General features: G+C 38.7%; 3 protein-coding genes across 3 annotated transcripts; 1 reads left to right on the plus strand and 2 right to left on the minus strand.

The window, feature by feature from the left end:
* The first annotated feature begins 5,889 nt into the window (after positions 1-5,889).
* On the plus strand, positions 5,890-6,702 carry LOC110457221. Its single transcript, XM_021508393.1, has one exon. It carries the CDS (start codon positions 5,890-5,892, stop codon positions 6,700-6,702), a length of 813 nt encoding a protein of 270 aa, XP_021364068.1.
* A 3,552-nt stretch (positions 6,703-10,254) lies between these two features.
* Positions 10,255-11,501, minus strand: LOC110457201 (chymotrypsinogen A-like). Its single transcript, XM_021508363.1, has 3 exons — positions 11,462-11,501; positions 11,036-11,184; positions 10,255-10,768 (listed from the first exon to the last, which is right to left on the minus strand). The coding sequence occupies exons 1-3, from the start codon at positions 11,484-11,486 to the stop codon at positions 10,535-10,537; spliced, it is 408 nt and encodes a 135-aa protein (XP_021364038.1). The 5' UTR covers positions 11,487-11,501; the 3' UTR covers positions 10,255-10,534.
* A 334-nt stretch (positions 11,502-11,835) lies between these two features.
* LOC110457223 (elastase-1-like) lies at positions 11,836-17,338 on the minus strand. The gene is made up of 5 exons (XM_021508394.1): positions 17,260-17,338; positions 14,438-14,612; positions 13,443-13,533; positions 12,412-12,637; positions 11,836-11,924 (listed from the first exon to the last, which is right to left on the minus strand). The coding sequence occupies exons 1-5, from the start codon at positions 17,336-17,338 to the stop codon at positions 11,836-11,838; spliced, it is 660 nt and encodes a 219-aa protein (XP_021364069.1).
* Between the last annotated feature and the right edge of the window lie 319 nt (positions 17,339-17,657).

The following is a 17,657-nucleotide window of genomic DNA, read 5'->3' on the forward strand; positions in this document are numbered from 1 at the left end:
TTGTATGTTTTTAAGTTGCGTTTTAGAAAACCCATAGTGACCTATTGGCTGTAATATTAATGTTGTTAATATGTTTGTCCCATCGTAGGCTATTATGTAATGTTAAGCCTAACAAGTATTGCTGGATTCTACTTGGTGTAATGTGTGGTTGTGGAGTTTGTAGTCGGCGCGTCGATTTACCCAATACTACCCAATTGAAGTGTTGATTTACCCAATTAAACCCAATACTACCACGGAATTAGATTAAAGTTATCTAAGTCCGTGATACTACCCAATACAAGTATCGATTTTACACAATACTATCCAAGTTAAAGTTTAAAATACCCAATACAAATAAAAATGTTGTGCGGATCCGGGTATTTTTGGCAAGATAGTCGTTATTTGGAATTACTTAATTCAATCTATTACATTTTAAAATATTTCATCATTAATACAAAGACAAATACACTTATTATAGAAGAAATATAACAGTACATGTATTAACAAAGGGACCAGACAACAGACTTATACTATATACATCCAGAGACGTATGATACATTATATTATGATGTATTACACGTCTCTGATACATCTAAGTCTTTTCCTATAGATACCGGTATCCTAATACTTTAATTTCATTAAAATATTGAAGTTTTGGGTGGAAGATGGAACAAAAACGGATTTTTTTTAACTATTATGAACGAACACATATACTCACTCACTCTCATACTGCCATTCGTAATTGGTATATTTCATATCGTTAGAACTTGCATGTATTAAGATATTACTTATAAATTGAGAATCGTTTAGTTTTTTTTTTTAAATATGAACTAGTATGATTAAGTACAGTGGCGGACCCAGCAACTAGGGCAACACCCTTTTTCTGTGCCCAAAAATAATCTGGACCAAGGTTTTTGAAGATTTTCCTCTATTTCATATGGGATTTCCTTCTAAAATCAACCATCCCTTGAACTATGATTTTCTATGGCTTTCCCTTGCCAGCATTTTGAATATCTATGTATGCCTAAGGGTGTTGCCCAAATAAGGAATCCACTAATTATACTATAAACAAAAGGGGATTAATCCTCTATTGCCGAGCTATATATTATTTTTGTTCTTCATGTTTTCCCAAGTTCCTCCAAAGCAGCTATGAGATGTTAGCTCCTTTTAACTACGAAACATGCAGCAACGCTTTGGAGATGTATCATCAGGGCATTGAGTTTGATTTAAATAAGAACGTGACATCGGGCGATAGCAGTACGTCTTGATTACCCCAGGGCAAGATGAAGACTTTATACGATATAAAAAACTTACTGAAGTCTGTTTTATTTCTAACGGTTATCTCCCTTTGAACGAGGCAGTGATTGATCAATTTCTTCCATATACTGTATAGATTATAGTACTGGGTATACCTAATGGAATGTGTGTATTTGGTAGTATGGGGCACTTGTCAATATTGCCTTGTGCAAATACGCCATTATCTGTTAATTACAGAGGTGTAACATTGACATTTGGCTTCAGTACTATATATAGAAATAGATATGCATATGATTATATGAAATAACCAGAGTTGTGCTCTCTATCAAATACTTAGTTAAATGCTAAGACAATTTTGGTTGGCAATAACAGTAGTTGCCTCAATAGTCATTATATTAGAAATTTATTAAAGGCAGGGCCATTTGTGGTTGATAATACCTAAAGTTGCCTCCAGATACACTATATCAGTATTATTTGAGTCATTTAAAGTTGACAGTACCAAAAGTTGCCTATATAATTAGGTCATTGAAGGTAGGCGGTACATTGTTGCCTATATATCTAATACACCAAACTTCTTCAAGGCATTTGAGGTTGGCAGTACCCATTGTTGCCGGAAATATCAATTACAATATATCAGAAGGATTATTATGGCATTTGAGGTTTACAGTACCCGTTGTTGCCTATAGATTGAATATACAATATATATCAACATTCTTAAGGGCATTTGAGGTTCACAGTAACCCAAACTTGCCTTTATATACATCATACTTCTGCTAGGCATTTGAGGTTGACAATACCCATAGTTGCCAATAGATACAAAATATCCTATTTCTTAAGGGCATTTGAGGTTGACAGTACCCGTAGTTGCCTATATTTACAAAATATCAGAATTCTTAAGGGCATTTGAGGTTGACAATACCTGTAGTTGCCTTTATATACAATACATCAGAATTCTATAGGGCATTTGAGGTTGATAGTACCTGTAGTTGCCAATAGATACAAAATATCAGTATTCGTAAGGGCATTTGAGGTTGACGGTACCTGTAGTTGCCTTTATATACAATATATCATAATTCTGCAGGGCATTTGAGGTTGACAATACCGGTAGTTGCATATATTTACAAAATGTCAGAATTCTTAAGGGCATTTGAGGTTGACAGTACCCATAGTTGCCTTTATATACAATACATCAGAATTCTTAAGGGCATTTGAGGTTGACAGTAACCCGTAGTTGCCTATATTTACAAAACATCAGTATTCTACAGGGCATTTGAGGTTGACGGTACCCGTAGTTGCCTTTATATACAATATATCATAATTCTGCAGGGCATTTGAGGTTGACAATACCCGTAGTTGCCTACATTTACAAACATCAGTAGTCTTCAGAGCATTTCAGGTTGACAGTACCTGTAGTTGCTTTTAATTTGTATACAATACATCAGAATTCTTAAGGGCATTTTATCATGAGGTGGACAATACCCATAGTTTTCTACATGTCCAATATATCAGAATTCTTAAAGGCTTTTGAGGTTAATATCAGAACCATTGAGAAATGAAGCTAACAGTATAACCAAACTTTTAACAAATATAGGAACATTAAAGAGCCTATGGGTAAGTACTCTCTGTTGATTTTCAATGATTAATGTTAGGGCATTTAAGGCCTTAAGGATGTTGGGTTAAATAAAACAAGTTAAAATGAATACATGAAATATTTCTGATGTATTTTTGGTATCACAGATATTTTCTCTCCTTTTACTTCATATGCACCTTAGGTTTCCAACATCATGCCGCCAAAAAGAAAGGCTGCAGAGGCTGATAACCTAGTGGGGAACAGGAGCAAAACAAGGAAAAGACTCCCAGCCACAACAAACAGAAATCTATCAGGAGAAGATGGAGCAGTGGCTGATGCAGAGGGCGTACCTGTGCTTAGCATGACACCTTCTCACATGCAAAACCTCATCAAACAGGCCTATGAACGAGGCTTGCAGGAAGCTCGGGCTCAGGCAGGGAGTACCACTATTGGTGACTCATCAGTGGCCACAGAAATTGTTGTGGATAGCGGCACTACATCAGTCAGTGGACTTCAATCTGCACCCTGTCATCCGGAACCTGTCATCAGTGATGAGATTGGTGGGTCCTCGTCCACTATGTTTTTACCCAATTCACAAACAATTCCAGCCAATTGTGTTGTCAGGTCATGTGAGGGTGTTGAGGTCTCATCATCATCCACAGGCAATGACCAATTTCACTCGGCGTCAATTCCATTGATGGATTTGGTCTCAGACAAAGTGAAGGAAAGAATATGGGCCAACAAATTTGTTGACCTGGCTTCCATCACAGACAAGAACCAATCCAGTTTTGAAATGGTGCTGAAAGGGGATGATGATGAGTCGCCATCCCTACACTGGTGTAAGAAAGAGCCTTCCAAAAAGAAACTGTCAATAGAGACATGGACAAATAAATTCACCGTTTTCACAGCTGTGTACTGTAAGAAGTACCCTGATGCAATCGAACAGTTGCTAAAATATTCATCCGTTATCAGGGACCTTGCACTCAAGCAGGCTGATTGGGTATACAATGACACCATGCTTCGGGACCTCCGTTGCCACAGGGAAATGGCATGGGATCTGATTCATATGGAACTGTGGCATGAGGCTATTTCTCGCCGCCAACAATCCTCACATACCTCCTCTCACAAGCATCTCTTCAGAGCAATACTTCCAAAGGCCCTTGTTGGAAATTTATGAGAGGGGTACACTGTGGAGGCTGTAAGTACTCACATAAATGTGGTACTTGTGGGGCGAAACATGCGGCAAAGGACTGTCCTATGCTGGGTTCCATATTCCACAACTCGGACAGCTCTGCCATGCCTTTTGCGCCAAATTCTTTTCATGGCTTTAGAGGTGCTGGGCGACCGACAGGCAGATATCAGTCCGGTCGAGGACGGTACCAATCTTTCAGGGGAAACAGGGGCTCATACCCACGACATAGTGTCGCCCGTTAACCCAGATACACTGGCTCAACTACTGCTAGGATATGACCCAGATAAAACTAAGTTTTTAGTAAATGACTTTACTAATGGTTTTCATATTCACTTTGAAGGCGACACTTCTGGTAGATCCTGCAACAATCTCAAGTCTGCGATCGAAATGCCAGATATTATCGACAAAAAATTAAAAGCAGAATTGGATGCTGGTAGAATTGCTGGCCCTTTCAATGATAAGCCTTTTAAAAAAAAATCATGCTAGTCCATTAGATGTTGTTCCTTAAAAAGAGCCTGGTAAATTCCGTTTAATTCATCACCTGAGTCACCCAAAAGGGTTTTCGATCAATGATGGGATAGCAGACGCAAATGCTTCAGTGCATTATTCAACAATAACTGATGCAATCCCATTTTTAAAATCCTTACACGAACCATATATGGCTAAAACAGACATTGAATCAGCATTTCGAATAGTTCCAATTCACCCTAGTCAACGCTACCTGCTTGGTTTCAAGTGGAAAGACAAATTTTATTTTGACAAATGTTTACGTATGGGTTTAGCAGAAAGTTGCAGGATCTTTGAAGAATTTAGTACGCACTTGAGTGGGCAGCATATAGCAAACTTTGGGCAACAGCGGTAGTTCATGTACTTTTTTGTTTATTGAAGAAAATGCTGCAGCATGTAGCCTGATTCTCTCTGATTTCAAAAAGATGTGTTCTAGTATTGGGGTTCCTTTGGCGAGGGAAAAAACATTTGGTCCTGACCAAGTCATGCCTTTCTAAGGCATTACTTTGGATGCCAAAAAAATGGAGGCAAGGCTACCAGTAGACAAATTAAAACACTGTCAGGAATTATGTAGGGCATATAAAACAAGACAAAGGGTCGTCCTTAGAGATCTGCAATCATTGATTGGTACACTGCAGTTTGCAACATCTGTAGTATTACCAGGGCGGGCCTTTTTACGCAGACTTATTGATCTTACAATCAACATTAAAAAAACATATCACAAAATACGTCTTTCATCAGCTATCAGAGCAGACCTCTCAACATGGGAGTCCTTTTTAGACGAATTTAATGGGTGCAGCTTCTTTTTGAATGATCACTGGGTGACATCCCAAACACTGAAGTTGTATACAGATTCCTCATCAACCATTGGTTTTGGGGCAGTTTTTCAGAATTCATGGTTTTGTGGTCAGTGGGACAATGAAGCAAAAAAGCACCATATAACTGCTTTAGAACTTTATCCTATTCTTGCAGCATTGTACGCTTGGGGACATAAATTTAGAAACCAGGCCTTGTGGTTATGTACTGATAATCTAGCTTTAGTTTATATCATAAATAAACAAACGTCACGAGACAAAGTCATCATGAAAATGATTCGCCCATTAGTACTGTATTGTCTTCATAATAACATACTAATTAGGGCAACTCACATTGAAGGGGTCAAAAATGTTTTAGCTGATGCCTTGTCTCGTTTACAGATAAAGCGATTCAGAGTGTTGCTAACCACTGCGGACCGATCGCCCACTCAGGTGCCACCTCAAGTCAATCAGGACCTGTTTTTCAAACATTGAATGTACTTCTGAATGCATCACTCTCTCCTGTGTCCCAAAAATTGTATGATAGATCTTTGCAGCTTTTCTCAGAATTTTGTTCTAATTATTTGCGAATGGCTGTCCAGTTACCAGTCAAACACACTATTGTAGCATTATATGTCGCTCATGCACATAATTTGAAATTTGCCAATAGCACCATAGCCTCACATCTGTCAGCTATCGCATATTGGCACAGCCTACATGGGTTTGCTGACCCAACAAAGTCATTTTTAGTCAGAAAAGCAATCCGTGGAGCAGCCAGTCTAGCCCCCACATATGATATCAGGTTACCAATCACATTGCCAATCTTAGAGCGTTTATGCTCTGCAGTCCCGACAATTCTGAACAATGTTGTCCAACAAAATTTGGTTGTGGCTGTGTTTGCTGTAGCCTTCTACAGCTTAGCACGCATTGGGGAACTGCTAGGACATTGTTCTCTGGGTACATCTCCAAAGAAAGTAGTACAGTTAGATGATGTCACTTTTGAGGCAGATGGTGCTGTTCTAAAACGTATGCATATTACTTATAGGGAGTTCAAACATAACATTTCAGGGAAACCTCATGTGATACCTGTTGAGGCGAACACTACAAGTAACACATGTCCAGTTACATCCTTGTACAATTACATAAAAATGAGAGGTTCTTCCCCTGGGGCTTTATTTATAGACGAGTTGGGTCAGCCTTTTCCACGGGCAAGATCTGAGTCTATCACAAGGCGTTGTCTGGTGTTTTGCGATTTGGACGTGGCTAGATACAAAGGCCACAGCTTTCGCATCGGAGGTGCCTCCTATGCGGCAGCCAAAGGCTTCACAGATGCACAAATTAGGTTATTAGGTCGCTGGAAGACAGATGCATTCAAGAGGTACATACGCTCTCCTTCGCTATAAGTAGAACTTCAGAACACTGTCATGATGAGTTTGATTATGCTTGGCCACATGTTATAGTAACACAATAGTAGCGGGACGCTCGTGTTAGTTGGTCTTGGAAGCATCAGTAAGGTTGACCAGCCACAAGGACCTGTAAGTGATACACAATAGTAGCGGGACGCTCGTGTTTCAGTGGCGGGCAACTTGTGAGGTTAACAAGTATGCAGTCACATCTAGTTCAAATAAGCACATCTGTAGCGGAACGCTCAGGTTATGTGGACAATGAACTGTTTTATAGGTTGTCCAGCCACAAGGACTTGTATGCAATAGCAGTGGGATGCTTATGTTTCAGTGGCTGGCAACTACTACTGTAAATACAAGTGATACAAATATGAGGAAGGCTTGTAGCGGTACGCTCCCTTTCCTACATTGTTTCATGGCTATATCTTTTGAAAGATAGAAATGTGTTTCACTGTTTTGTTGTGATGTTTTATAAATTGTACAAAGTAGATTATGATGATTTTATGTAGGTAGAAAACATGCAGCTCGGGTGGCGGCGTCATCACTGGCTTGTCTGGCTTGTGATGCCTTATGGCGGTTTTAATTGGCCGCACCTTTACAAAAAGGTAATTCATTTCGAATATAAAAGTCAAAAGAAAACAAAAATTAGGAAAGAGAAATCATTTCAAAAAATAATCAAAAGAAGAAATACAAAACAAATAATTAAATAAATTCGGCGGCCCAGTTTTTTGGGTGAGCCATTTACGCCAAACCCAGGTCTTTGTGTTATGATTTTGTAAACAGAGCGTTGCTGCATGTTTCGTAGTTAAAAGGAGTTAACATCTCATAGCTGCTTTGGAGGAACTTGGGAAAACATGAAGAACAAAAATTAAAAGTATATTTATATACGATTTTTTGGACAATAAAATGTTTTCATTTAATAATATTCCTTCGGGGACCCCACAGTTGGGTTCCCCTTGTGGGCCCCCTGCTTCAGAAAGAAAGGGGGGATTCCCATTGGTTGAAAGGTCAAAGGCGAAAGGGCCCCCTGGCTCCTTGCACGCTGACCCCAATCATTAACCCCACAGCCTTTAGATCCGCCATTTTTAAAAAGCGCAGAAAATCTACAAAACGAAGAAAAGAAAATACCATTGTTGAAAAGACTTACAAATCTTCATAAAAACCCACCCTCCTCCCCTTATTCAGCACAGAGAGCATTTTAATAATTAGTAGGGTCTCCAGTCAGATCGGTGATCAAGGCTAACCGGACTGACTCTACCTAATCTTACTGTTCTAAATGTCACGGTGTGGTTATCACCCTGTCAGTTGGGAGAGGACTATACCATCTGTTGGAATTAGGTGTATAGGTAAAGTGTTATGTCAAAGCATAGACCTAAATTTACTTTAGGTCTCTGGTCAAAGGTAGAGTCCATTTTATACAATCAATACAATAAGCATATATATTTATCAATACAATATTGAGGAATTCGCAGGAGCTGCCTTATCAGGCGCTAACTACTACTCCTATGCCACCTGGCTAATATATCCCTATGCGTGTATGCCTGTGTGTGTGCTGGAGATGTATTGTGTTCTGTTTGTAGTGGGACCGTGCTTCCAACGGTATCATTTACAGTACTAGTGCCACCTCACTTGAATGCTACAGCACAGATACCGCAACACCCACTATGCCTCACTCGAACTGTTTGACAATGGAAAAAATATCCGATTAATTATTGCTTTCTACGCTCGGCAGTCTTTGAAATAGTTAAGTATATTGTAACATCTTCAGAAGTGAAATTATAATTGTCACAGTCTTAGAAATAATGAAGTTCTATATATTTTTTGATGCCAGAAAGTAGTAAACATGAACAATCGACATAACAATTCTAAGTTATTAGTTCTAGATAAGTGCAAAAAAATTGCATTCCCCCCATTGCATTGGTTGTGTCGTTTTGCCAGTCTATTTGTGTGAATTTGTCATGGAAATGTTTACCAAAATTAGTTACAGCTATATTTGGACCTAAACTAAGGTGCTCAGAGTAAGTTTACATGTTTTAGGGGTTTAGATCGAATTTCGGTTAAAATGACACCCCGATGTTTGTATTTCTCGTATATATATAATCTTTGGGGTGTAATTGTTTACCGAAAAGAGATCTAAACACCTAAAACATGTAAAATTACTCTGAACATCTTAGTTTAGGTCCAAATATAGCTGTAATTAAATCTCAGGTCCCTGTGGTTTGCTCGTTCATGTTTTTCTGAACTGTTTGAACTTGTGTAACAGAAGAGAAATGCAACGGTCAGACCGGGGTTCGAGCTAGGGATACACCAAACTCACAACGGACATTTAACCACGGCGATCGACCCAGTCCAGTTCCGCTATATTTCTAAGTCTTCAAGATTTCGAATCTTGCGACCATTTTTACCAGGGTTTTGTCTAAACTCCTTAAAACAAAAGCCGATAGTACCCGGCTCTCTAAACAACAATGAAGACAGGCCTAAACAAGAACCGTACGTTCAGTTGGTTTCCGTGTCCTAAGTTGCTAAAGGACTGAACGGCACATGTTGCTGCCTAATGACATGCCAGCGAATGTGGAAACAAAATACAATAGTAGGAGTTTTTGTTGTTGCTGTTTATCTCGTTTTATCGTTGCTCGCGTTAGATAACAGGTAATAAACCAACGGAACTACATGTCCATTATGGACGTAAGTTTTAATTTAATGAATTTATTTCAAAATAACATAAGTAAATTATATGTCATATTTATACATATGTGTAGTAACAATATTAATAGAGCAGCGACCGTCAAAGAGTCACCCGCCTAACGTCAATGCTTTATTTACATATGAGAAGACACCTTCACCACGGAGGAATAGGCATATATGCGCGATTAAAACCAGATACCAGTACAGCGACATAGCAAATTCAACAGGAGTATTTTTAGTATTGGTGTAAGTGTTATTCATGAATTTTAAAGGGCCAATTAGTATCCTTTAATATATATGTTTAGTATGCAGTGGCGGATCCATTTTCCTCAATTTTCCCCCACATGGACCCCNGTATGCTTCTTCATAATCAACATGTATTATTATATGAGGATATTGTCTAATGTGGGGGTCTAAGATAATGATGAACTCTATTTTATAAATGAATTATTATAACTTCATATATATATATCCAAATCGTAGTATTATAGTTATGTATTAGCATTTGCGCTGCAACCCACTGTTAAACATTACCAGCAGGAATGCATTTCATTTGAGTATGAAAGCAAAATCTCTCGTGACGCGACACGTGGTTTACTTATGACATCATAAATTAATCTTGTTCAATGAGAGTCTTGTCGCTTCGATTCGGATAACATGGGAAATGCCCCTACGTCAAACGCTCAAATGACTACAGTTAATTTTTGACGCCAATTTTATTCAGAAAGGATCGTTCATGCCGGTATGAACGCAAATCGGTTACATCCGTATTAAACACGAAGCCCTATAGCTACTAGGCTTCATGCCATATGGATGTAACCGATTTGCGTTCAAACCGGCATGAAAATTAAAAAAAACCGTCGTTCAATCCCTATATGTATATATTTGATGAAACTCCCAGATTGCTGGAGTTAAGTTTCAAACTTGCAAATACGATGGTGAATTTCTAAAAATGTGATGCTCGTATCATCAGAAACCGTTTTACTTTGAACATAAGAACGGTTTATGATATACTCGATCGTTCCGACTCACAAGCAGAAAATTCTCACATTATTGACTTATAACCCGAAAAAAAACACGTTCTGTATGTTTATGTTGTGACGATTTGTTTCGGCGACGTTCCACTGTATCCAGATTCGCCATGTTGTCATTTGGAGTGTTTCTGGTTTTCTGCCATATTTTCACCAAGTTCCTTATTCGCCTCAGATAACTGTCCAAGTTTTCTCTTCTCTTGGATTCGGCTTAAAATCCAGCGTCGAAAGATGGCGACTTTTGTGAAGACTGTTGGGTATCTCTGACAGGACACGGCCCCCCACGACGTCGTGCCCAGGAGGACAAATGAACCTTTCCTCTTACATACGAGAGGACCGCCAGAATCGCCCTTGAGGAGGATAAGAAAGAACATAGCAAACGGCAGTGTGAAAACAAATAACTCTTAATAACAAATTGTTGAGAAAAAAATCAAATCGCCTTTACATATTCGCCAATACTGCTAAATATATATTTTTTATAGCGTGCCAATGTGTTCTCTCACACATTTTTAACACAAAAATAGCGAATATGTCAACTGTTACAATATTACAGGACTTTTTGTCATGGAGTTAAAACCTTTTCCCCTAAACTTCATCCTGTACACTGACCAACTTACTTCACAAGCAGCCGTGTTGTTATAGAAGGCACAGAGACTGGTAGTTTTAACTATCCCGCCCCAGAACTTCTCAGAATTACACTTGCTGTTGCTGATGATGTTGATATTGGCTTCCTGAAGTCGCGTGGCGAGTTTACCATAACCTCCCACTGCGCATGCGAAATGAAAATAGAAAACCATGATTTTGTACATATGATGGATGGGGAAGACATATATACATAAATTGTATAGTTTTATATCATCATACAGATAATGGTCCCTTTATTACTTCCACTATCCTGAAAATTAACCTGTACCCAAGACTAACCCAGATCGGTATTGATACAAATACATACATCAAATGTAATAAAAACAAAAATCTAAGTGGTTATCTTAGAGATTTCAATACACAATTTTATGTTATTTAGTAGATTCAGACCACTTTACCTTCATTTGGAACGCTACTTTTCATTTCCTTGCAGGAAGATGTTTCTAAACAAAGAAGATATTAAAGCTTCTGATTATTTCATTTATCGAAAGTTGTATTTACAATTTCACACATGTAAAGATCAAACTTTATGAAATATGCAATGAAGATAACATGAAGATCAATTATTTCCGAGATATTCGATTTGATTGAAATAAATGAGTAATTACGTAACTCGTTTGCTTGGCCATTGTTAAACACAAGCACATGTTTCATTTATTACATTTTCTATAAACTACCATTTCTTCATTTATTAGTCATTTATAGATGTGATGTAGCCCAAACACGGAACATTTCAAAACCTGAACAGTGTTTTCGGTTAAATATATTTACGTTATATTCTGCCGTAGTGGAGACTGAAGTCAATTCTCTTTGAAAATAGGATAACTTTGTCTGCATTCATCATTAACGGCTTAGGGAAGCCTTTCAAAAAATATGCTTGTTCACATACTTCAAACTGATCTTATTAGACAAACGGGTGTTTAAATTGGCTCTCACCCCAGTTGTTCAAAATTTGCATAAAGGGTTCGGTAGCTATAGCTTATCAACATATATCTACCATATCATGGCGTTGTCACTATATAACCCTACACAATTCAGTTGACATTCATATAGGCTATGAATGCCATGGACCGATTCTTGACGTCATCATTATTGCTGTTCAAGTCACTGAGCAAGCATACACGATACATACATTGTTTGAACTAAATGCTGAATAGTAATAAGTGTAATTGAATTTTCTATGCTGCTTTCAGTTGGCATTCATAGGCAATATTAATTCAATCCGAAAGAAGTTCAATGCTTAATTATGACTTAAAAGACATTCAATTACAAATCATCATCAATAAACTTACAACTGTGACAGAGGTCATTGCTTCTTCTATACATACCAATCAGGATATTGACTTACCCTCCTCTTCCTTGTCATTCTCCCCACCCTCCTCATCCTCCTCCTCTTCCTCATCCTGCGTCACAACTCCCCACCCCGTGATGTAACAGTCGTTGTTGGACAGTCTCTGATTACGTCTGGCCAGGGCAGGGATCGGTCTCACACCCGGGGTGTCCGTAGCGTTGGTTTTCAGGTGGATTAGGGCGATGTCATATCCTCCCAAGAAATCGTCTTTGTAGAGAGGGTGCTGGCAGAAGTATCACAATATACAGTTATAGAACGGGTATGAGGGAAATAGCAAATTCATGGTCGCCGAGGTGAAAAAAATGTTGCCGGAGGCGTTGAAGCTGGTGGAGATATTTTATCGTTTTTATATTGGGCAAACCAGGGATGTGTAGTCCACTACACATCCCTGGGCAAACCCAGTAGAGGTATGATAAAAAAAGAGCAAAATTACAGAGACCAGACACGTTAGTAGTATAGGGAGTATAGACTGTGATAGCTAAGGATCTTACCGTTGTTACATGTTATGGTAAACTATAGAATCGACCCCGGTATCGTCTTAAGCTTGCAGAAAGAGATACCATAGTACGTTGGATCCCGAGTACTGACAAGAGGTTCGAAAATGGTCACTCTGGTACATTACTCAGTACCTGGTACATCAGTTTGAAAGTGCAAAACAAAAACGTTCACAACGTACTCTATAGGTCTCCGTATTCATAGTAGATCTGGCCCCAGTTTGCTCAAAGGTCGGGTAACGTTAACCAGTGGTAAGTGAAATATTCAAGTTGTTGTCAAAGAAAAGCAATGGCTTTCAAAGCAAAACACATCGATCTGATCTGTCTAAACAACACAGCAGGGAAAGGCTACTAGATCTTCTTGATGATTTTCTCGTGTTCATATTTTTAGATTTTCTCTAACTGCAACTTTACTCTAAATAAGCTTTGAGCAACCGGGGTATGGTGCATTTAACAAAGATATTAGTGTAAATTATGAATACTTTATAATCAAGTACATTTCGTCAGAGTGTTTATGCATATGAAGATACTAACCAACGATGTATATATCACTTTGATGTACTGCTCCGTACCCTCCGGAACGTCTCGGTTGTAGTCCCCCAACACTACCGTTAAATTGTCAACTCTGAACAAACAAACAAAACCACAATAAATGCACGATATACTTCGTGTCTTACATCCATTTAAAGTTTAAAGTTAACTTCATGTTATAGGTTTTAAATATTGTAATAGAGGTCCTTATTTTTCTAATTCCTCCGCTACGAGTCGCACCCGTGACCCCTGGCTTACTCATCTGTCGCTCTACCAGATGAACTGGTGAGAAATTATTCCTAGCTGAGTCGGTAGGAAGCGGCTAGTATTTTATCAGGATGATATATGATAAATGCTTACATGTTTCAGATTACAAGTTCGTGAAAAGAGTATTGATGTTATTACACTTTCTTTACAGTGCACCGCTACGTAAATATCAATAAATACATATACGGCTTTTATTTCAAATGACGAATTCTTAATGATAGCTACGGAAACCCATTGGTGCGAAGTAAAATCGAAGAAAAAGAAGATATTATTGCGCAATACTTTTGCGAATATTGCGCGATAAATGTTTTTAGATTTCATTTGGCACCAATGGGCTTCAGTAGATAACCTTTATTGGGTGCCTTAACCAGAATTTCTAAAATGTTCGTGATATCAAAAGTTTAATATACACGTTAACAAGGATCAAATTATAGCTTAAAACAGTTATAAGAGACAACAGCATATCATGACGAAGAGAACCGGTTTTCCGGACCGGTAAGAGTTTCCCATAACACATGAGGTGCCTGAGGTGACGTATCACATCCTGTAAAATGTATTTTAACCTTATTCATCCAGACTTCAATTATTCAGCTGCGCTATAATAAGAAGTAAACCACAGGCTTGTTTTAACTAGTCGGAATTTCGTTGGCATGGGTTATTATACAAATAAAAATTGTCCAAACAAATATTGTAACGTTGTAAGTAAGTATGATAAAGCGGGCTCTACTCACTTGCGCCCCCGGACACAGTGTGCCGCCGTGAGGACGGTATCGTACTCTATGAGGGTACCTCCACACACGAATCCCTCCCTCGACACTAACACTCCAGCCTGCCACGGCCAAGAACGACTCCGCGAGTCCTTGCCACCCACAATCGAACGGACACTCGGCGTCTCCGTGGGTGCTCCTATAAACAGTGGTAATTTCAATAATTTTATTTTATAAGTAGATTTCATCTTACATCCCAGCGGTAAACCGTTAATGTCTGTTCAGTTAGTAGTCAGAATGTTTCCCGGGGTATTCGGACATTGTGATGATCTACTTTGTCAAGATGTAGACTTTGCTGCGTTTAGCTAGAAAATCGCGTAGTATTTTAATTATTATTAACATTTATTCCACATCTATCATGGTAAGCCCGTATGTTAACTCCAATATTAGAAGTCCAAAACAACAGTAATGAAACTAAATATCCGGGTAAAACATATTAAGGCTTTTTACACCAGGGCCCAGTTGTTCAAAAGGAGGTTAGCTAAATCACTATTCAACGACATTTGTAATATTAATTAATAATTAATAATTCCGTTAATGAAACAAGAGGCCCAATAGGCCTGAATCGCTCACCTGGTATTAATCTCACAAATAATCTTTAAAGTGGACTAAAATACAGCTACAGGCAGAATATCAGTGTTTGACTCATAAGAACCCATTAAAAGATTTAAACATATGACGCCTCTGACTTTGAATTTCGAACAAGGACATAAGGTTGAACAGAGTTTATAGTCGTCCAACCAAGCATGCTTCTGGCAAAATATCATTACCCTGGACCTTTTGGTTATACAGAACAATTCATTTAAAGATTTAATCATATATTGACCACTGTGACCTTGCATATGGGCGAAGGTCAATCATTTGAAAAAAACCTGGTAGTCCTTCATCCTAGCATGCTACTGGCCAAATATTATAACCCTCAGCCTCTTGGTTATTGAGAAGAAGTAGTTTTAAAGGTTTTAAACATATTTGACCCCTGCAACCTTGAAAAGGGGCGAAGGTCATTTGTTTGAACAAACTTGGTAGCCCTTCATCCAAGCATGATACTGGCCAAATATCATCACCCTAGGCCTCTTCGTTCTTCAGAAGAAGTCGTTCAAAGATTTTAACATATTTGACCCCTGTGACCTTGGATATGAGCGAAGTTCATTCATTTGAACAATTTGGTAGCACTTCATCCCAGCATCTAACTGGCAAAATATCATAACCCTAGGCCTCTTGGTAGTTCAGAAGAAGCTGTTTGAAGGTTTTAAACATATAAGACCCCTGCAAATTTGAAAAGAGGCGAAGGTCATTTGTTTGAACAAACTTGGTAGCCCTTCATCCAAGCATGATACTGGCAAAATATCATCACCCTAGGTCTCTTGGTTCTTCAGAAGAAGTCGTTCAAAGATTTTGACATATTTGACCCCTGTGACCTTGAAAATGGATGAAAGTCATTCATTTGAACAAACTTGGTAGCCCTTGATTCCAGGATGCTACTGGCCAAATATCATCATCCAAGGCAGTTTGGTTATTAAGAAGAAGTTGTTTTAAAGGTTTTAAACATATTTGACTCCTGTGACCTTGGAAATGGGAGAAGGTCATTTGTTTGAACAAACTTGGTATCCCTCCATCCCAGCATGTTACTGGCCAAATATCATCACCCTAGGTCTCTTGGTTCTTCAGAAGAAGTCGTTCAAAGATTTTAACATATTTGACCCCTGTGACCTTGAAAATGGATGAAGGTCATTAATTTGAACAAACTTGGTAGCCCTTAATTCCAGGATGCTACTGGCTAAATATCATCATCCTAGGCCTTTTGGTTACTGAAAAAAAGTTGTTTAAGTAAAAAGTTGACGCCGGACAGACGGACAACGGACGACGGACGGACGGACGACGGACGACGGACTGACGACGGACGCCGCACCATGGCATAAGCTCACTTGCCCTTCGGGCAGGTGAGCTAAACATAAAAATATCACAATTTTGCATGTAAATTCATTTTAGTAAATATTTGATATCTGAAAAGTTGTAACTAATTCAATAGTTGCGTTTTGAAGTTACACAAATATTGAAATTTGTGCAAATCACTGATTAAGCTAAACACCTTTTTAACAACTGGGCCCAGATATTCCATGCGGTCCACAGTTGTCTACATTTTCGCCCCTCTGACGTTGGTTAGACATTGCTTTTAGCTCTATTCCCATCAAAGCGCAGACATTTCTAGTTACAAATGTATTATTCTAGGGCGCTTAAGTATAATTTCGGTTAAATATTATTTCTCCTATAACCACTCATGAAGCATCGGGTATACCTGCAAGGAGTTGGTACACATTTCATATTACCCATATGCTGGTAACAGACAGGATGTTACTTATTTGGCTAGTCTTTCAATAATGACGTCCTGTAGAAGAGCTATTATAATGACAATTGTTTCTTAGATCGCACGCAGGGATATGTATTTTCAAAAAGAGACATATTGCTTTCCAGACATCCAAACCTTTAATGGCTAGTTATTATATTTATCTTACTCTCAGAAATTTATTTTCAAACTGTGAAAAGACTCGGCAAATATCATGTAGAACTAATAAATTTCAAAATAAACATAAAACCAACCACCGGATTGCTGGGGAACATCTATATCAACATGTTCAAACGCGAACGTTTCCACTCTTGAGATATGTATTGATCAGAGAGGATGCGTGCATCAAGGACGGTACTTTATAATTTCGAATACTATCTCCTCAGACTCCGAAACTCCGAAACCAAAGTGAGATGGACTCCTTGCCGGGTATATGTCTTACCTTTACAGGACGTCCACGCCAGAACAACAGACCATGATACAAAGGCACACAGATCCACATGAGAACGGAAGATAAACATTGCAGGTAAATCTGCTTCAAACTAGGTATGCATCACCATCCGCAGCAATGTTCTCACGACTGACGCTGTCGTCTGCTTCACTCCATTACCTGACGTTATTACGATTCTATAACCACGGATCCAAGAGACCTTGGCTGGTTAGCCAGAGGTCAAGAACAGCGTCACCAATCTGTTGGACATCCCCCCTCTATAAATGCCCGAGTTTTCCTTCGTTTCCTGATCATTGACATTGTATGTGATATCTATAACCGTCAAACATAACAACGGATTGGGGCCCAGTTTTCCTGTGATGTTAAAAAGATTCTGTCGGATTTCTGAT

The sequence above is a fragment of the Mizuhopecten yessoensis genome, unplaced genomic scaffold (assembly GCF_002113885.1).
Source record: "Mizuhopecten yessoensis strain PY_sf001 unplaced genomic scaffold, ASM211388v2 scaffold9049, whole genome shotgun sequence".
Lineage (NCBI taxonomy): Eukaryota > Metazoa > Mollusca > Bivalvia > Pectinida > Pectinidae > Mizuhopecten > Mizuhopecten yessoensis.